General features: G+C 48.3%; 1 protein-coding gene across 7 annotated transcripts in view; it reads left to right on the forward strand.

The window, feature by feature from the left end:
• Positions 1–18,684, forward strand: part of RNFT2 (ring finger protein, transmembrane 2) — a 79,650-nt gene that overhangs the window by 50,346 nt on the left and 10,620 nt on the right. For 3 of the 7 annotated variants that reach the window (XM_028480240.2, XM_055080487.1, XM_055080486.1), the window contains exons 7-9: positions 2,123–2,272; positions 3,591–3,656; positions 3,793–3,894. In XM_028480240.2, the coding sequence (XP_028336041.1) occupies positions 2,123–2,272; positions 3,591–3,656; positions 3,793–3,894 (318 nt within the window). Of the gene's footprint in view, positions 1–2,122; positions 2,273–3,590; positions 3,657–3,792; positions 3,895–4,984; positions 5,210–10,279; positions 13,235–18,023; positions 18,181–18,204; positions 18,445–18,684 lie in introns of those variants that run through there. The other 4 variants (XM_007128417.4, XM_028480241.2, XM_028480242.2 and 1 more) reach the window with 4 other exon arrangements.

Raw genomic sequence — 18,684 nt, forward strand, 5'->3', positions numbered from 1 at the left:
ACTGGGGATGTTAACCTTGATCACTTGGTTAAGGAGGTATGTAGTGGATTTCTTCACTGCAAAGTCACTCCTTTTCAGGATGATATTTGATTGCCTGTATGGCTTTGCATTATCGATCCCTACCGTAACCAGACCCTCTTTTTGCACATTTAGTTTGTTACCTGTTTTTGTTTGTACTGTTTCAAAGAATGCTGCAGTGGCCATTCCTACTGGCACATCTATTAGCACATATCCCTGATTATTAGGATAAATTCCTAGAAGTAGAATTGCTGGAGCCAAGATTATTCACATCTTTAAGGCTGTGTATGCTTGGGGCGGGACTCTTTGTTTCTATGTTTGTTTATTTGTTTCAATCAACTTTATTGAGGTGTGTAACATTGTGTATCTGTACAAGAAAATGCATAGATTTGAAGTACACGTTTCAGTGAGTTTTGGCAAATGTATACCCACGTGTAACCACCACCCCCATCACTATATAAAATATAAAATTTACATATACAATCTACAATTTCTTTCATTCCCCAAAATTCCTTGACTCACCCTTGCAGTCATTCCTCCCCCAGCTCACCCCAGGCAACCACTGATCTTATTTCCATCAGTGCAGTTTATTTTTTTAAACTTTATTTTTTATTTTTGGCCGCGTTGGGTCTCCGTTGCTGTGCGCAGGCTTTCTCTAGTTGTGGCGAGCGGGGGCTACTCTTCGTTGCAGTGCGCAGGTTTCTCATTGCCGTGGCTTCTCTTGTTGCGGAGCACGGGCTCTGGGCACGCGGGCTTCAGTAGTTGTGGCACGCAGGCCCAGTAGTTGTGGCTCGTGGGCTCTAGAGCGCAGGCTCAGTAGTTGTGGTGCACAGCTTAGTTGCTCCGCGGCATGTGGGACCTTCCCAGGCCAGGGCTCGAACCCGTGTTCCCTGCATTGGCAGGCAGATTCTTAACCACTGTGCCACCAGGGAAGTCTTCAATGCAGTTTTATGTTACCTATTCTAGGACTTCATATTAATCAGAATTACACACTACGTACTCTTTTGTATCTGTCTCCTTTGATAGGAGAGAATGTTTGAGATTCATTCACGTTGCTGTGTATTACAAACATTTGTTCCTTTTTTATTGCTGAGTAATGTCCTATTGTATAAATATACCACAATTTGTTTATCCATTCTTCCATTGATGGACATTTGGGCTGTTTCCGGTTTGAAGATATTATGAATAAAGCTGCTGTGAACATTCGCCTACAGATGGACATGTTTTCATTTCTCTCAGGTGCACACCTGGGAGTGGAATTACTTAGTCCTAAGCAGGTGTCTGTTTAACTTTATTAGACACGGTAGGGTGGGTTATTTTCTTGTCCATTTTATAGCACAGGCCCCAGAAAGCTTGAGGGACTTGAATAAAAGCCAAAAGAGGAAGAGAAAGAGAACGCTAGATGCTTTTCCTGTTTATTTCCTTTAATCTTCGGAGCCACCCTAGAAGGTAGCGGTTGTGATTCCCATTCTGTAGATGGGCACAGCGGGGCTCACGAACATGCAACAAGATAAGGTTCTGAGTCCCCCAGGTCTGAGAAGCCAAGTTCATGTTCTTTCACCAGATATGATCCTGCCTCCTTGGAGACAGTAGGTGGGGCAGCTGGGAACGAGAACACGTCTTCCCGCCTCTCCTCTTCTCTGCCTGTCCTTCCTGCATCCTGTGGTCCGCCCTGCCCACGCCACTGAGGGCAGTCACCCTCGATGCCTGGGTCAGTCCCCTAGAGATGAGAGTGATCTGAGTGCAGGGCCAGGGACTGTGCCCCCATGATTGGCTTTGAGCCCTCAAAGCCACAGCAGGCACCAGGGAGTGACCCACACTCCAGCCCTCGGCCAGAGGTGTCCAGTTTCTCCCTCCCTGAAACGCGATCCTCCGAGTGTTGATCTCCTGGGCTGGTGGGCAGCGTGCAAGGGCAGCGGGCAGGGGCTGTGTCTCCCCGGCCACATTGCAGGCCCATTAAGAGCAGGCCTGAGTGCTTCACAAAGCTGATTAATGGGCTGCCTGTGACCTGGAATGTCATTACTCCCTGGGCTGGGGGGCCCCCCAGCTGGGTCCTTTGGGTCTTTACTGCTAATAATAATTGATGCTTTCTGTGTGGTTGCAGGGAAAGTTCTATCTGGTCATCGAGGAGTTGAGCCAGCTGTTCCGATCACTCGTTCCCATCCAGCTGTGGTATAAATACATCATGGGTGACGATGCCTCCAACAGCTACTTCCTCGGAGGGGTCCTGATCGTTCTCTACAGCCTCTGCAAGGTGAGGTGGCCTGGGGGAGGCCGGAGGGCTGGCCTGAGGAAGACCCATTCACTAGCTGGGCCTGGCAGTGAGGGCAAGTGGGGAGCCTGGAATAACACCCTAATCTCTTTGTTTAATTGAAAAATTAAATTCACACAACACAAAATTAACCACTAACCATTTTATAGTGAACAATTCAGTGGCATTTAGCAGATTCTCAGTGTTGTGCCACTACCACCTCTGTCTAGTTCCAAGACACGTTCATCACCCCAAAAAGAAACCCTGTACCCATGAAGCAATCACTCTTCATTCCTCCCCCAGTGCCTGGCCACCACTAGTCTTCTTTCTGAAGACTCTATGGATTTACCTTTTCTGGACATTTCATATAAATGGAATCATACACTATGTAACCTTTGGTGTCTGGCTTCTTTCACTTAACGTCATTTCCGAGGTTCCTCCACGTTATAGCATATATCAGTACTTCACTCCTTTTTATGGTTACAGCCATCCTAATGTCTTGCCCATAAACCTCACTATATGCCATCATTTCATGTCGTCCTCTTCACAGCAGCCCTTCAAAATACATACCATTATCACTCCCAGATTATGGGCGAGGGTACTGAGGCTCAGAGGGAAGTAACTTGCCCGGCATCACTCAGCTAGTGATCACAGAACAAGTGTCAAAGTCCGGAGCTCTCAACCCACCGACAACACTGCTACAGTTTGTTTTCTGTTCCTCTTAAATTGCGTACCCTCAGCTCTGCAAATCAGTATGCAGTGCTTCTCTTTTCATCATTAGTACAAATCAGGTTTTCCCCCCTAACAATAAACACATCCTCTTCTTTCTTTTCCCTTATCTATTTAAGGCTTTAGAGAATTCTGGAGGAATGCATATGTTCCCTTTCCTTCCTCCAAGCAGGACTAGCCAGGCAACCCATGCACTGTCAACCACTGGGGCTTATTTTGCCTATTGATTCTGATCTGCTGGCAGTGGCTGACTGGAGCGCTGGACACAGAAGAATGATTATGCCCTGACTCAGAAGAAGAGTGCTGTGATCAATTAGCAATGCCTGCCCGGGGCTTGGGAGGGGGAAAAGACAGTAGGTGTGCCATATATTCGCTATCCTGGCCCCGCTGGCAGGGGAGACTGCTGATGGAAGGCAGCCAGACAAAAGCCAAGCAAAACTGATGGGAATGAGGAGTTTCAAATGGGAGGATGTGCCCTGAAAACATCTGGAGTCAAAGATGAGGAGGGTCCATGGTGGTTGCTCAGGAATGGTGAAAGAGATCCTGAACAATCCTTGGATACTTTTCAGCCATCACCTCGCTCTCCTTTCAGTCTTTCGACATTTGTGGCCGCGTGGGTGGAGTTAGGAAAGCCCTGAAGCTTCTCTGCACCTCTCAGGTGAGTTGGCTTCTGCTGGTCCTGACCGAGGTCACGGGAACCAGGAGCCGGAAACAGACCTTGCTGTGCTTCTGAGGGTGTCTCTCCAGCGAGGGACCACAGCTGTATCTGTGTCTCTCTCCCTTCCATCAAACAGAATTATGGAGTCCGGGCCACTGGGCAGCAGTGCACAGAAGCTGGTGATATCTGTGCTATCTGCCAGGCTGAGTTCCGAGAGCCTCTGATCCTTATGTGCCAGGTGAGCAGGGCTGGGCGGGGCCGTTGGAGACGGAGGTTGGGGGGGCAGAAGTCCCAAGTGCCTGCATGGGACACTTGACCGAAACCAAACGACCAAACCTTGGGGCTCTGGGATGGGTCTTTGGGAGCAGTGTAGTCAAGCCTGGAGTCCCTCAGACCCAAGGTCAAATCTCAGTTCTGCCTTTTACTAGCTGGCTGCCCTTGGGCAGGTTTACTTCACCTCTCTGAGCTTTGATTTCAGTGGTAAAACGTAGAAAATGAAAATTTCAGTAGGGTGTAGTGTCAGAATACCCTGAGTTTGAATCTCAGCAGCAACGTGGACCCCGAGTGGCTCAGTCCATCCCCCTGAGCCTTTGTCGTTTTCATTTATAAAATGGGTATCATAATAATGCCTACTTTATAGAGTTATTATTATGATTAAATGAGATCATCTCTGGAAAGAGCTAAATTTTAATTATTCAGCCCTAAAACTTACGATTATTACAGTTATTCGTATCATTATAATTATTATTACCATTTGTTTTCGTTATTAGTTGTGGGTCACCAAGCCATAGTAGTCAGTACTGGTCAGTTACTTTTAACTGCCTAAATGTATCCCTTTGCCTCCTTCCCGTGCTCCTTCTCTTCCTTTTCCCCCTCCCCCTCCTACCGACATCAGGGGCTAAGATGTCAATTCAGCAAATGTGTATGAGTCAAAGCATCCTATCAGATACTGGGGAAGGGAGGCAGAGGGCACATAGACCCTGTCCCCTTCTCTAGAACACACGGTCTCCTTGGGGAAACAGACGCATACATAAATAACTATGAAACAAGGCAGGCACTGATAAGTGCTGTGTAAGAGAGAGTCATGCAGTGTCCCAGGGTACCAGGCCAGAGAGCCATGAGTTGGAGGCTGAGAAGACTTTGGGGGAGGCATAGCCTGCAGACTAGAAGGAATGGGAGAGCGTGTGTCTCCCCGCCAACCTTCCAGGGGTAGGAAGACAGGAGGTGGGATCCTTTTTTGGCATCAGCAAAATTTTTTTGGTTTCGCTGTTTGGGGATGTTTAGGAGGTTCGTTTTTAATCTTTAACTGTACTTATTTTTAAATTGAGAATAAATTTGCGTGACTCAAAAATTCAAAAAGGAGATGAAGAAGTCATGATGACTAAGTGCAGTGTGGGACCTGGAACAGAGAGAGAACAGGAGAGAAAAACTAGCCTCATGAAATCTGAAGAAAGTCTGGAGTTTAGTCCATGGTCATGCATCTATGTGGATTTCTTAGCTTTGACAAATGTACCACGGTGATGCAAGAGGATAATAACTAGGGGAGACTGAAACTGGGGGAGGGGTAATTCAAGAACTGTCTGTACTACCTTTGCAACTTTTCTGTAAGTCTAAAATTATTCCAAAATAAAAAGTTCATTTAAAAAATATTTTAAAGATACAAAAAGGGAAGTGGTGACAGGGTTCCTACCCTTATCCCCAGCTCCCTAGGCCCCTAAATACCCACACGGGCAACTGGGCCATTCTCCTTTATATCTTCCCAGAGATGCTTTGCAGAATTTAAATATATATACACACACATATACACAAACATATCTTTTCCAAAAAGACATAAGTTGCGGCACATTCTACCCAAACTGCATTCTGCATCTTTTCTTTTTGACTTGAAACTCTGCCTGAAGAGATTGTTCCTTATTTGTGTAACATCCCATTTTATGGATAGACCATAATTTGTTTAACCATTCTCCTGTTGATGGGCATTTAGCAGTTCATAAGCTTTTGTTATGACAAATATGGCTGTTATGAGAGATCAGGAATAGGGAGATCTACAGCACCTACCTGGACTCATCGTGTTGATTAAATGAGTTAATTCAGGTGAAGCATTTAGAACCATGCCTGGTGCATGGCCAGGGTTCCATAAATACTAGCTCTCATTGGCACGTATTCCATTTCACATGTGTGCAAGCTCTTAGTAGGATAGATTCCTAGTGGTGGAATTACTGGGTCAGAGGGTATGCAGTTCTGACAGATGTTGCTAAGTCGCCCTCCATAAAGAGTGTATCCGTTTGCAACCCCAGTGCGGAGCATGACGCGCCCTCTTGCTCTTCTCCTCCCTCACCAACATACCGTGTTATCAAGCCTTTTTTGAGCGTCGCCAGTCTGACAGGTGACAAACACTATCTTGGTGCAGTTTTCATTTGCATTTGCCTAATTATGAGCGCAAACGAGCATCTTCTCATATGCTTCAGAGCATCTGTATTTCCTTCTTGGTAGCAGCAATTCTTTGAACAGGATGTCAAGGTGAAAGTTTTTCTTCTTCCTTGCTGGCAGTCTCTCCAAGCCTTAGTCTGTTTGCCTCTCTCCCGTTCTTCTCCCGGTACCACACGTCTTCCCGCAGCTGGATTAGAATTAGTGTGGGGGGGGGGGGTGGACAAGACACTGTCACCCCAGATCCAGGAGCAGGGGCCACACCCAGTGGTGGTTGAAGCCCACATACATGGCCAGGCCTAGCACACGTCTCAGTCTTCCTCTGCTGCTGTGAGCCGGGCTTAGAAGGGCAGAGATGACTTCCACAGGTGAAAGGGCCTTGTTAATTCCTAAATGCACTGAATGAATGAACAAATGAATGAATGAGTCAGTAATGAGCCTTTACATCCTCAATAAAGGCTTCTCTGATTCTGTTTCTCCAGTCTCATCAGTGTCCCCAGCTACATGTCCTCTCAGATCCTGTGTTTTTCCTTCATAGCACTTATCTCAGTTGTCAGCTAGATGATTAATTGGGCAACTGGTTGTGTAAGGTCTGTCTCCTCTTTGCCAAATTATAAGCCACTTGAGAGTGGTGACCATGTCTGTCTTTCTTAGTAGTGGAATCACAGTACTGACTCAGTAAACATTGGATGGATGGATGGATAGATGGATGGATGGATGGATGGGATGAGATGGATGGAGGAGGGATGGAATGGGATGGATGGATAGAATGGCACGGATATGTGGATGGATGGTTGGATGGATGGGATAGAGGAGATGGATGGATGGTTGGGATGGAGATGGATGGTAGCCAAGTGGACGGGTGGGTGGGTGAGTGCAAAAGTGGGTGGATAAAGATAAATGTGTGGGTGACTGGGTGGATGGGCAAATGGATTGACAGATGGGTGGGTGAATAGATGGGTAGATGGGGGAACGGATGGGTGGATGAATGGATAGTTGGATTGATGAATAGAAGGGCAGATGCATGCATGGATAGATGAAGAGCCCACTGGGCTAAAGGAACATCCTATCTCGCCTTCAAAGGGCCATCAAATTAAGCTCAGTGGGTCACTCACACCCACCACCTACCACCGCCTCCCAGAGCTGGGGCCTGAGAAGCAGATTGTCAGTTGGAGCTAGTCAGGCAGACACTGAGCATGTCCAGAGGTTAGAACTCTCCGCTCAGACAGAGCACACTCGCCTGGTTGGTCACTCCACAGTATTTATGGCATGCCTCCTGCCAGCCTACAGGGGGTCAGGGAAATGGCATTTTGAACACAAAGTCAGAAATCTGCCGTATTTAAAGCCCTCCTTGCCAAAGAGAAGAGTCAGAGTATGTTACAGAACAAACTGCCCTCCGGTTCTTGGTCACTACCAGGAGTTTGGTTTCAGAGGGCTGGTGATACAAAGGAAAGAGGGCGAGAGTATAATGACCCCCATTGATTTTTTACTTATACGTGCCTCACACTTGATGCTTTATGATAGGCTTTACCTGTTTGCATCCTTACAGATACCTTGTGGGGGAAATAGTAGCCCTGTTTTACAGAGAAGGAGACAGGCTCAGAGAGCCTGCCCTTAATCTTTGAGCAAGACATGGGGAGTCTGGATAGAACTTGGGATCAGGGTGGGGTAGCCTGTCCCACCCTAGGGACACCTCTCCCAACTCCGTGCTCCAGGAGACACAGCCAGGGAACTGTTAACAATCCAGCACCACCTGCATTCCCCGCTGACCACAAACCCACCCAACCCTACACTTCCCAGCTTGGAAGGACCCCTCCTCCCCTTCCCTCTGTAGGGGCTCATTCCTTTCTCCAAATGCTAGAGGCAGTCCTGGGTCATGAACTCCTCCAGCCCAGCCCCTGGGTGGTCCTGTGTTCTTTGAATCTCTTCATTTGGCACCAGATTTGGTGTTGCCTGATTATCTGAGAAGGAAACTGTGAGCTCCTGGAGGCCAGGGACCAGGTCTTCATCATCCTAGTATCTCCAGAATCTCCCACCTAACCTGCCTGGAAAGGCATTGTTTGTCAGAACTCCTACTCTGTGCAGGCTCAGGGCTGGGCATGGGGGAGACAACAGCAGCAGTCACTGCCCTCATGGGGCCCGCTGGGTCTGCTGACTCCTGGGTCCTGCCCTTCGGCCCATGGTGAGAATTTGGGCATGGGCGTCCAGACTGTGTGTGGCCTGCTCGCCTCCTCTCCCCCACTCCCCTACACCCACCTCACTGTAGCCCCATTGGCCATCCCTGAGAGCCTTAAACGCTTTCCCATCTTGGGAGCTTTGCACTTCTGTTCCTTCAGCCTGGAATGCTCTAGCCCCCGCCCCCTCTCTTCACCTAGTTAACTCCCAAACATCCTTCAGGCTTCAACACAAGTGTCACCACCTTCAAGAAGCCTTCCTCGACTACCCCCTAGATCAGACTAGTCCCCCTGTAACATACTCCTATAGCATCATGGAGCGCTTCTTTAGAACACTTTCTACAATTAGGCACCTACTGCATACTGTGCCAGAATGGGTTTATAAGAAGCTTACAGTCTGCCATGGAGAGCCAGATAATAAACAATACACAGATATAATGTAATAATAACTATTACTGTATAATAGCCAACACTTACAGAAAACTTATTATTTGCCAGGCATTCATTGGTCTAAGTGCCTTTTTTTTAACTTTTTTAAAAAACATTTTGTTTGGATTTTTATATTATCAATTTTATTTTAAAAAAGCTCAAACCTACAGAAAAGTTGAAGGATAGTAGAATGAACACCCTTTTATCCTTTATCTAGATTCACTAATCATGAACGTTTTACCACATTGTCTTTTCTTAGTATAGATTTTTCCCCCTAAACCTGTTGAGAATTAGTGGCTGACATTTTGATTCTGTCATCCCTAAATATTTCAGCAGACATTTCCGAAGAACAAGGACATTCTCTCCAAAATTAAGCTCAGTGGGTCATTCACACCCACCACCTACCACCGCCACAATTGTAGCCACAATTCCACTATCACAGTATCAAATTTTTAATTGATATAAAATACTAATATTCAAATATATATTCAAATTTCTCTAGTCGTCTTCAACATCCTTCATAGCTAGGGTTTTTCCCCACATCCAGGATCCAATCAAGAATCATATAGTGCGTTTGATTGTCGTGTGAAAGTACTTTAATGTTAGTTAATCTTCCTATGAGGGCAGTAGTAGTATCCCCATTTTACAGGTGAGGAAAAAGAGGCACAGGGAGGTTAAATCACTTGTCCAAGTTATATAGCCAGAGGGTGGTGGAACCCGTTAATATTTCCAGTCTCCCCATGTTTCTCTTGACCCCTGTGGTCTGTTCTCAACCCAGCTGCCAAAGGGATCTTTTTAAAATACAAATCATATCAAGTCAGCCCTCTGCTCAAAACCCTGCCATGGGGCTTCCCTGGTGGTGCAGTGGTTGAGAGTCCACCTGCCGATGCAGGGGACACAGGTTCGTGCCCCGGTCCGGGAGGATCCCACATGCCGCGGAGAGGCTGGGCCCGTGAGCCATGGCCGCTGAGCCTGCACGTCCGGAGCCTGCGCTCCGCAATGGGAGAGGCCACAACAGTGAGAGGCCCGCGTACTGCAAAAACAAACAAACAAACAAAAAAAAACCTGCCATGGCTCCCTGCTTCTCTCAGAATAAAAGCCAAAGACCTCCCAAGGCCCTACACAACTCTCTGACCTCATCCCGCCCTCTACCCAGGCTCAGCCCCACTCTCCTTGCTGTTCCTCCGGCACGCCAGGCACACTTCTGCCTCGGAGTCTTTGCACATGCTCTTCGCTCTGCCTGGAGCACTCTTTTCCCAGATATCACCAGGGCTCACTCCTCACCCTCCTTCAAGTTTTACCTAAATATCAGTATCTCAGGGACATCCTTCCAGGCCACCCCATTCACCATCACAGGCCTCCCAAGCCCTCTTATCCCCCCTTCCCTGCTTTTCCATCTTGGCACTTACCACTGGCAGACTCTGCCTCTTAGAGATTCCTCTTGCTAGTTGTCTCCCCAGCTAGAATACAAGTTCCGTGAGGGCAGGAAGTGTCTCTTCTGTTCACTATGGGGTTCCAGCTCCTGGGACCACGGCGGGCACAGGGTGGATGCTTGGGAGAGTGACCCCAGTGGCCCGGTCGCTGTCCCCACAGCACGTGTTCTGTGAGGAGTGCCTCTGCCTCTGGCTGGACCGTGAGCGCACCTGCCCGCTCTGTCGCTCAGTTGCCGTGGATACCCTGCGCTGCTGGAAGGACGGGGCCACTTCGGCACACTTCCAGGTGTACTAGGGCTGAAGACTGCAGCATCGATGCTCCCAGGCACACCAGGGAGATGACGGAGGGTCAGCGGTGTTGGGTCCAACTCCGGGGGCTTCCTGGGAATAAGTCCTCAAGCACTGACTGTCCTCCTTCCTGCCTCTCTCCATCTCTTCCTCTAAAGCCAGGCCCCTGTCCCCTTCCCCACCTTCACCTTCCTCTCTTGTTCGGATCATGGTGTGTGCATCCTACCCCTACACATGGGGATGCCTTCTCACTCAGACTTGGCCTCCACCTATGTAGGTCTCCCACTTCCCTCCAAGTCAAGGAACTGGTAATGGACCAAGTCCCACCTGTTGATTATTTTAACTCGTGGTGACCTAATACCTGATGCTGCAAACTAGAGAGAGGCCTGGAGATACTGTCTCCCCCTAAATGGCCCAAGTCCGCAGATGAGAATCACTGTGAAGTATTTTCCAAATACAAATGCTGGGCCCCACCTTATACCTACAGTATCTACGTGTACCAAACACTTAGTGTGAGCCGGGCACAGCATTGAGCCTCCTGCCCGGACGACCCCCTGTAATCCTCACAAGAGCCCTATGGCGGAGGTACTGTTGTTTCCTTCGTTTCACAGATGAGGAAACTGAGGCTTAGAGCTCCATGTGGAAACTTTCCCAGGGTCACCCAGTGAGCAATGATGGACCAAGTTTCCAACCCGGGCCTGTCTGGCTTCGGAGCCTGACTCTTAACCACATGCTGACCCCACTGCTCAGACACTTAAGGTGTGGGGCCTCCCAGACATGTTTCTTTAAAAGCACAAGAGGTGATTCTGACGCCCGTCAGTGGCTCAGGTGCATAGCACGTTCGATTTGGACTGCACTGAGAATGCTAATAGTGAACACTAGCTCCTGAAATCTAGTCACGGTTGGGTCCATGGAAAGACTTGGTCCTTAAAATTGCTGTTTAGCTGGACTCTGGCGGGGATGCTCCGTCGTGACTGGCTATCAAGAAAGGCCAGCTCTGGTGCAGATGCAGATGTCATGGGGTGTCCGCTCCCATCTTTATTTCTCTCCTCCTCCTTTTGTCCTGTCCCTCACTTAAGACTCAGGCTTGTCAACAGCTCCTGTGGCCATTGCCTTCTCCCCTGGTAGCCTTCAGAGCAAAAGGCATGATCCATGTTATGGATTTTTCCACAAGCCAGGGTGGTGGTATACAGCACAGCAGTGATCAGTGTTTCTGGAATCTCTATGCCAGAGCTACTAATCTCTGTAACACAACAAGTTCTCCACCCATGAGACCCTCCCTGCTCTGAAATCTGGGAGGAGAAGGCACAGGTGATCCCTTAGAAGCCACTGGAATCTTGTCTGCCCTACCCACCTCCCAACTCTATTCTCTCATTGTCAACCTCAGCACAACAGGCTAGCTAGCGCCAACGGCATTACAGAGAAAGCAATCTGTGTGAATACTGAGCAGATTGGCGAGAAAGCCCCAGGAGAAATGGTGGGAGCCTTGCTGCCACCTCACTCTCAGCCAGTATTCACATGCCCATCCTGTCCCCAAGAGATTCAGAACATTCACCCCTGTGTGCTGTCAAGCCAGGACCTTTTCCTTTGCCTGACATCCCTGGCTATTTCCTGATACCCAGCAAGACATCCCTTCCAGGGCAGCGTGGCATCTTTCAAGCTCTGTTACTATGGCAATGGCCTCGATGTTAAAATCCCACTTGCGTGGATAATCAGCTCGGAAGGGGAAGTGGAGGGAAATGGGGCCGGGCAGATTCGGCTGCTCTGTACCCCCTGCCTTGAGGAAGAACTGAAGGGAAGCAACAGGAGCTTCTGCAACTGGTTTTTATCAGAAAGATCGCCTTGCCTGCAGATGCCATCAAAGAAGTATGAGAAATTGCAGCTGGAGAAGACTTACTTATTAAAGTGCCAGCATGTGACAGAGCAGATAGATCAGTCTGTTGGGAGTCAGGCCTGGAATTCTGATTCCAAACTCTGCCGTGACTTTGAGAAGTCACTTCACCTCCCTGTAGCCATGGCCAGGGTGACAAAGCCTAGTGTATTATCTACTGGAACCAGGGAAACTAACAATGTAGATTACTGGTGAATACCCCAATGGTTTTGTCAGTTACACTCACGCCACCAAAAAAAAACCTCTAACATTCCACAAATAATGAGCCATGTCTCTGACACTGTAAAGAGTGTCACATGTGGGGAACACTCGGGGGCAGGTGAGATGATTTAGTTTAGGATTTTATTTATTCATTCCCTACCCTCTGGGGGGAAAGTCATGTCTGGAGGTTTTCTTTTGGGTGGGAGGATTTAACTTCTGCTTTAGGGAGGAACAGTGGCCAGGGCAGAGGTTTCCAAACATAAAGCAGCATGTTTTCCCTAGCACGAGTTTTTAGTAGAAGCAGCCAAGAGCCACCGTTGGAAAGGAAGAACAATGCCACTCTCTTTTACCTGTCCCGGCTCTGCAACTCATTTGTTAGAAGCAGGATTAATCGAGTGTCAGGTCGGAGAATCCTGTTCTTAATATTTTATGACTCACTGACTCAAGTTCCACGAAGCCTTTGGAAATGGCCCTCCTAACGTAAAAGGTCTTGACCATAATAAATATGAGATGAAAAAAGCAAGCTCTGGACCTGGATGTAATAGGTTCATTACCTTCCTAAGGGGAGCGTGTGAGAGCCACTGGGAGACTTCCAGGCTGCCAAGACTTGGGGTTGGAAAGAGAAAATGTAAAAAGCGAGTCCTGGAATCTTTTAGTACTTTTGCTCTGGGCCAAACAGAGCTGCCTTTGGTGTTTTTAATGTCCCCTTAAGTTCCATTCTGCCAATAAATATGATCTGTCGTTGAAAGTTACATCCACGGTCTTGAGTCTCCGTTTGCCCCTTAAAGCCAGGTGGACCTGTTTTAGGACAGATTCGAAGACACACTTCATGCAGGGGGTGGTCATCTGATGGCGGTTTTTCCCCAAAGCAGATCCCATCGAGTTGGCGCTTGATTTATTAAGGAAGTGCTCCCAGGAGAAACTAGTAAGGGAATGAGTGAAACAGGAGAAGGAGGGGATGAAGCCCAACAAGAGGGCGACTCTCAGAGAAGTCCCAGCTCAGCTTGGTCCTGCCGGGAGTTCCAGAGCACCAGCTGCATCTGAGTTTGTCCCACCCTGAGGTTTCTGTGCTCCCAGCTGTGGGCCAGTGTGGGGGGTGGGAGACCTCTCAGGCACTCCATTGAGGAGGCCCAGGCCTCTGAAGGTGTCGGGTGCCACAAAGCACAAAAAGGTGCAGGATGGCACCCAGAAGTGGTAGAAGGGATCTTGGGGTGGCAGCTACAGAGCCCACTATGGCCATTAACTATAGGTTGACTGGACCCCAGATGCATGGGCTGATTCAAGAAGGGTTTTCTCAGATGCCAGGTGACGATGCATATTTAAAATGTAAACAGCAGTAGGTGACAATTGGTGCCTCTCAGGTCGACGTTATGAAGCCAGCCACAAAAGCACCATCAAGCAGAACTTTTTGGTTGAAATTATTTGTAAACCAGGCCAAATACAGCTTAAGTAAAAGAAGGACTTTATTTGGTTCATGTAACAGTATGGGCTTTAGGTACAGCTGGATCCAAGGGCTCCAGGGATGAGAGTAGAATCATGTCTTTCCATCCCTCAATTGTTTTCCTTTGAGATGGTTTAGTCTTCAGGCAGTCGGATGCCACGTGGTGGGAAGAGAGCCTCCAGAAGCTCTTTGCTTATGTTCTACCAGCTTCACAACCCCCGCAAAGAGAGCCCCTGCTTCCCCAAAGCTCCAGCAGCAGTTTTGAGGTTGATTCTCATTAGTTTGCCCCCAAACCAATCACTTTAGCCTTGGGGAAGCAGAGCGCCGGACAAGCTTCGGTCGGCTGTTGAGCTCTGGACATGGGAACAGAGGTGGGTGGGACAGGAAGTCCATCCCTCCAAGTCACATGGACTGAGAGTGGGGAAGGGGTGGGTCCCCAGAGAAGAAAAGGGGATCTATTATCTAGAAAAACCACCTGTCCTCAACCTACCATTCTTAGGAATAAAGTAGAACTTGGTCTCTTGGTACAGCTCAGACCAGGTAAATGCAGGTGAAAGTACCCCACCCTGAGCGGTCCATTCTCCCATAGTTGGAGACATCAGTCTGCAGGCTCACTTGCTTATCTGCGTCATGTCATGCATAAACGATGCTTTCGTACACTGACCTTGAACTGTTGGACCAGTTCCCCCGACCTGTTGCTCAACCCAAGGGTACTGTTTAGGCCAACCCTCCCCTTGGGGTGTTCCCAGGAACACAACAGGGACAGGAGATGAGCGTGTGGCCTTCCGTCCCAGGGAAGGTTGGTGTGTGCAGCCAGGTCCTCCAGTAGTCTTTGGGGACCAGCCTTCCAAAAGGAAATGAAAACGCAGAGGCCTTTGGCTGGAAGCACACAACCAGTTTTGTTTTGTTTTGTTTTGTTTTTTAATAAAGTCATTACAAATATGTACAAAGCGTCTCCAAGGTATGAAATTCCTCTTACAAAAGAGCACAGCGAACCAGCAAGGGTAGAAACCAGAACGGAATGTCCCCAAGCGTATCGCCTCTCCAGCTGAGTCAGAGGGCTCACTGAGGTTCCAGACAGCCCCACAGCCATCTCCACCGCACACAGGCATTCCTGGGCGCTGAGAGTGCAGAAGACCTTGAGGGGAGGAAACGGGGGTTCGAGTGGGGGAGGGGACAGGAAGAAGATGAGAAAGACTTCCCATGTCCTAGGAAGTAGGTCAAACAGGCCTTGTTTGCAAATGAGATGCTTGTCCCAGGGACCTTACAGAAGTCAGGAACACAAAGGGCAGGGAACAAATACATAAAATCTCCAACTGAACCATCCAGGCTGTCCTGGAGTGTCCCTGAATGCACCCTAAGTTAGGCTCCCCTGCTTCTTGCTGGGCCCCAGGCACATGCTTGCCCTTGAACTAGCAATGCCAGTGGAACCAGCTCAGGAAGGAACCCGGTGGAGCAGGAAGCTTAGCTCGGGGGCTTAGAGGGAAGGGGGGCCGGGGTGGGGGTGGGGTCCACGCACACCTGAGTCCACGTCTGGGCTCGGCCACCTCACTCTTCGTGTGCAACTTTGGCCAAGTTGCATAAGCTCGCTGAGCCTCAGCTTCCTCAACCGTAAAATGGGAATAGTAACAGCCCTGTCTTCCAGAGTGGGCGTGAGGAATAGCTAAGGGGGAAACATGTAAAGCTCTTAGCACAGTGCTTCTTTACTGTGTGAAGCAGCAAGAGCCAGCCTTTTCATGCTGGGGATGAGCTGAGGTCGTCGGCTTTTGAATTGCCTTCATGGTGGTGTAGGTCTCAGTACATATAAATTCTATAGAACAATCTGCCAGCAAGGCTTGGGGTCACCGTGGTGACCTGACAAATCTGTGAATCATAATGGAAAGGGGCACTAAGCATCATCTGGTTCCAAGCAGGTCTGCCCCTCCAGGATCAAAGTATAAGCCTCTTCCCAGAGGAGATTCTACAACCTGGAACACTGCAGGCGCTCAATAAGTAGGTGCTGAATGCAGTAATTAAACTTTTAAAAATAAGCTTTCGATTTATACTTCAGAATGATACTTTTGATATCAGCTTCCTCCATCAGCTCCCGTGGGACTAGGCCTGCCCCCTCACCCCCCACGCCAGCTTCTGACCCTGTGATGGGCCCAGGTGGACTTAAGGGGACATTCAGAAAAGGAAATGGTATCCACACGGAAGAACAAAACCTGTATTCTGGTCACTGCAACTTCTCCTACCAGGTGGACACTCAACAAGTCCACAGCGGCAAGCCAGTGTCCCCAAAAGACACTTGTGTAGCATCAGAGGAGGACTTCCTCGATTTCCCAGGCAAGGGGAAGTGATATTTTGTCACTGTCAGAAACATGATAATAAAGCTAGGAGTACATGAGATCAGATATATAAATTGTGAAACCAAAGTCACAGCTCCATTGTACTGTGACCATATTGTTTAAATCACCCTTTTCCCCTCATCAAAATAGAAAAGAATTTAAAAATGAGATCACTATAGAAGAAGTGGAAAAAAAGTCTCCAGGATCCCAATGAAAGCGGAACAAAATGGGAGTTGTGTTCTACGAGACATACAGCCTAGGACCATGGACAGCAGCCAGAGAGGTGCAGGGCTCCTCCAAAGAAACTTGTTAAGCTATGCTCAAGAGAATATGAAATGGAACCCAAAATTGAAAAGGGGAAAAGAGATCTTATTTGCTCGTGGGCATTGGGGTAAGGGAGAGAAGCTTCCAGAAGGGAATGGATCTAATTTGGAATGTTGAGGTCCCAAGAGCTTCCGATCCCTGTGGCTCCTGGACCCTCACCCTCTGAGAGCAACCAGAAAGAAGGAGGCCCTTCTGTTTGCTCCTCACCTCATTATGCAGCAAGCTACCTAAACGATGATCTCAGAGGCCTCCCTCTGCTTTGCGCACACACACATACACACACACTCACTCACACTGCTGTCTGCTGAAACCTGAGATGAGGTCTTTTTTAAAATTTATTTCAAAGCCTCCCTCCCTCTCTCTCTCTTCACAGACGCTCTGCAGTGAAGCTAATCAAAATCAATGACTCCTTGGCAGCCAGAGAAAAGCGGGGGGGGGGGGATGGTGCCAGCACTTTGCACACTGTGGAAATATTTAAAAAAAAAAAAACCACCACCCCACTATCTCATGCAATCCAAGTAATGCAACAGGAGAGACGGTGGAGACAATATATACATATATATCATGCTTCAATTTCCTAATACAAATGTCCATCAAGAAGTCAAATCTCATATAAAAACAAGCATTAAAAACAACCCCTTGTCAAAAATCGGGGCATTTGAGAAATGCACTCAAATTAATGATGTGCAAGAAAAAGCTGGGGTTAGATAAATACACAGTTTCTAATAATATAAGAGAATATGTACAAGGGACTTGGCTGTAAAGCTCCACGAGGAGGGTCCTGGGTGCCCAGTTCTCTCAAGCGATGTGGCTTCATTGAAATCAAAATTGCGTGAAACCCCAGCATTTGGAGTTTGGATCCTCCAGCGGGAATGTCATAAGCTAGACAGGGTCGAAAAAAAGGATCCTCTGACCTTTAACCTGTGTCTAGGTGGTCAGCACATCCCCACTGTGGTCTTGAAGGTTCAGCCTTACAGCAGCAGAGAGCTATGATCGCGTACAACTACAGTAATGAAAACCCCCTCCCCAGAAAATGGGGTCAGCTGGAAAGTCTAGCGTCTGGCTAGGAAAGTGACTAAATAAAAGCAGAGACTGTATTTCATATCATTCTAATGAATTTGCCTTCTCTGAGTTCACGGCTTGGCGGGGATGTCACCTGCTGCTCCCTGACGACCTTGTCTACACTCTCATCCCCTGTAAACATAACTGCAGGAAGGGCTCCAGCCATGAAGGGAAACAAATTCTGTATAAACAAGCTTTCCTTTTGGCTTTGCCGAGTTCCAAGCTGGCGGGGTGGGGTGGGGGTGGGGGGCGGGGGGAGGGGGAGTGGGAAGCTGCCCTCACATTCAGCAGTTCTGGGTTGCATTTTTCTTTAAAGGGCTATTTAGGAAAACATAAGGCATGGATTTTTTTTTTTTCTTTTTAAACAAAGACAGCTCTCAGCTTGCAGCAGCCCTGAAAGCTCCTGCATTCTAAAGGACCTGAACGCCCATGAGAAAGAGTTGCCTGCCGTTTCAGACCCATGTCAACCTGAAAACGGCTGGTCCCTCTACTGGTTTCTTAGAACTGGAAGAGTGTCTGCAGACCAGCCCAGCAGACCCCCCTCTCCACAGGTACCGCGTGGTGACCTGCAAATCCAGCCTTGCAGAATGACTGTCTGAACCTGCAGCCTCGTGCCTCACCATCTCAGCTTTGAAAAGGGCATTGTGAGCCCTGCACGGAGGAATAATACCTGTTGTTGTTGGATATTTTTTTTTAATGAAAGCAAAATATAATCATCACTCCCTGAAGAGTCTTTGCAGCCAAGTCTCAGTCCAGCACACATCTTTTTTTTAGCCCTTCTAGAAACTTCTGAAAATAGTAGCTTATCCTGGGGGGAAAAAAAAAAAAATCAGACCCTCAGAAAGTGAGATGCTGGTGCATTTCATTGAAATGACCCTCTCCCTCCCCCAACGTCCCTGGCTTATAAATCACCCTTGACCAGAAGGTAGCCATTTCTTGGCTCTTCAATCCATAAAACCTAAGCCCTGAAATCCCCTTGGGGAGTCGGGGAGGCTGTGGTCTGAACTCGCAGGGTACTTGCGGGCGGAGGA

This window comes from Physeter macrocephalus, chromosome 19 (genome assembly GCF_002837175.3).
Source record: "Physeter macrocephalus isolate SW-GA chromosome 19, ASM283717v5, whole genome shotgun sequence".
NCBI lineage: Eukaryota > Metazoa > Chordata > Mammalia > Artiodactyla > Physeteridae > Physeter > Physeter macrocephalus.